The sequence below is a fragment of the Cricetulus griseus genome, chromosome X, assembly GCF_003668045.3.
Source record: "Cricetulus griseus strain 17A/GY chromosome X, alternate assembly CriGri-PICRH-1.0, whole genome shotgun sequence".
Lineage (NCBI taxonomy): Eukaryota > Metazoa > Chordata > Mammalia > Rodentia > Cricetidae > Cricetulus > Cricetulus griseus.
The window spans coordinates 87141486-87143584 of NC_048604.1; the positions used below are offsets into that span (position 1 = coordinate 87141486).

Sequence of the window (2099 nt, forward strand, 5' to 3'; positions counted from 1 at the left end):
GCCATAGAGAAAAAGATACAAGACTATATTGAACAGAAGAATACTTTTTTTTTTTTTTAACGGCAGATTGTCAGGGATGCTGTTTGGCTCTGTGGGTAAAAGTGCTTGTCAGGCCAGCCCGAGAACTTTAGTTTAATCCCCCCACATGCCAGGAAAAGTTTGGAAGGAGAGAACCAACTTAATAAAATCATCCACTCTTTTCCATAATAATAATTAATAAAAAATGTAAAGAAAGTGAATTTTCCTGGCTGTAACCTGCCAGGGCGGCTCTTGTAGGCACACCTGGTGGAATCGCAACCTCACACTCACACCTAACACCTGAGGTATCTGGTTGAGTAGGTAGAAGAAACGAATGCTCTCAGTTGCCCTTTTCCTGGACCCTCATTGGACGTCTCAGGGACCAGCAGGGCAGAGTAACCAAGTGCCCCACCCCTTTCTTGTCACCTCTGTGCCATCATAGTGGCAACCCAAAGAGGTCACATCACAATAGAACGCATTGCCTCAGATGTTGCTAAGGGAGGAGTCGACCACAACAAAATGAGTCTGCATCGTGCTAGTGGGGAAGAGGAACTATTAAAACATAGACGGAGGTCAAGTGACAGATCACGAGATTCATCTCATGAGCGAGCAGAGTCTCAGCTTACTCCTTGTATTCGACATGTGACTTCACCAACACTACAGCACCATGTTGAACCAGAGAAAGATCATAATCCGTCTTGTCCAAGCAGTCCTCGTCCTCAAAGAGCGTCTCCAAATGGCTCAATGAGCAGTGCTGGGAACAGTAGTCAGTCAATCTCAGATGGTAGCTATAAGACATCTGGAGAGATGACGATTATGTGTGAGAACGAAAAAGAAGGGGCTTGTAATGTGAGACCATCTGCGCGAGTAACGCTGATAGTGGATAACACCAGATTTGTTGTGGACCCGTCCATTTTTACTGCACAGCCAAATACAAAGTTGGGCAGGATGTTTGGATCTGGCCAAGAACATAATTTCACAACGCCCAATGAGAATGGAGAATACGAAGTAGCAGAAGGAATTGGTTGTACTGTGTTTCGAGCTATATTGGATTACTATAAGACTGGAATCATCCGCTGTCCTGAGGGCATATCTGTTCCTGAGCTAAGAGAAGCATGCAATTACCTTTGTATCTCTTTTGAATACACTACAATTAAATGTAGAGATCTCAGGGCGCTTTTGCATGAGTTATCAAATGATGGTGCTCGTAGACAATTTGAATTTTATCTGGAAGAAAAGATCCTCCCACTCATGGTAGCATGCGCTCGGAGTGGGGAACGAGAGTGCCAAATAGTGGTGCTTACAGATGACGATGTAGTTGATTGGGATGAGGACTATCCACCACAGATGGGAGAAGAATATTCACAAATTATTTACAGCACGAAATTATATAGATTTTTCAAGTACATTGAAAACAGAGATGTGGCCAAATCAGTTTTGAAGGAGAGGGGTCTTAAGAAGATTAGATTGGGAATAGAAGGCTATCCTACTTACAAAGAAAAAGTAAAGAAAAGACCAGGGGGGCGTCTAGAAGTAATTTACAACTATGTCCAAAGACCCTTTATTCGAATGTCCTGGGAGAAGGAAGAAGGCAAGAGTCGGCATGTAGACTTTCAATGTGTAAAGAGTAAATCTATCACCAACCTTGCAGCAGCTGCTGCAGACATTCCCCAGGACCACCTGGTAGTCATGCAGCCTACTCCACAGGTGGATGAGCTAGATATCCTCTCCAGCCTCTTTACCTCAGGCAGTAATGACCTCGAGCCTGATGAACAGAATCCAATGCCTTGATGCTGACGTTCCTGAAACCATAGTATGCTACTCTTCACAGTGACATCATACTCGCATTCTGCTATGCTAGACCACTTTTCTAAGTCCAGGTTTAGGATACTGCAATGTAGGCTTTTTTAAAGACCAAAGATAGCTGAACTTTTTTTAATGAGTACAACTGTAGCATCTTGGTTCCAGTTCTATAAATGTATTTGTTTACCAGAAGGTTTGTGAAATTGGTTCTTTGTCCGGGGCAGTTTACACACAAGGAGGTCTTCTCAGAAAGTGGTGGGAATTGGTAGCTGGGGTAC

General features: G+C 43.5%; 1 protein-coding gene across 1 annotated transcript; it reads left to right on the top strand.

Moving 5' to 3' along the window:
• Positions 1-504: 504 nt before the first annotated feature.
• On the top strand, positions 505-1809 carry LOC100761395 (BTB/POZ domain-containing protein 10-like). Its single transcript, XM_035449743.1, has one exon. It carries the CDS (start codon positions 538-540, stop codon positions 1807-1809), a length of 1272 nt encoding a protein of 423 aa, XP_035305634.1. The 5' UTR covers positions 505-537.
• The last annotated feature ends 290 nt before the right edge of the window (positions 1810-2099 follow it).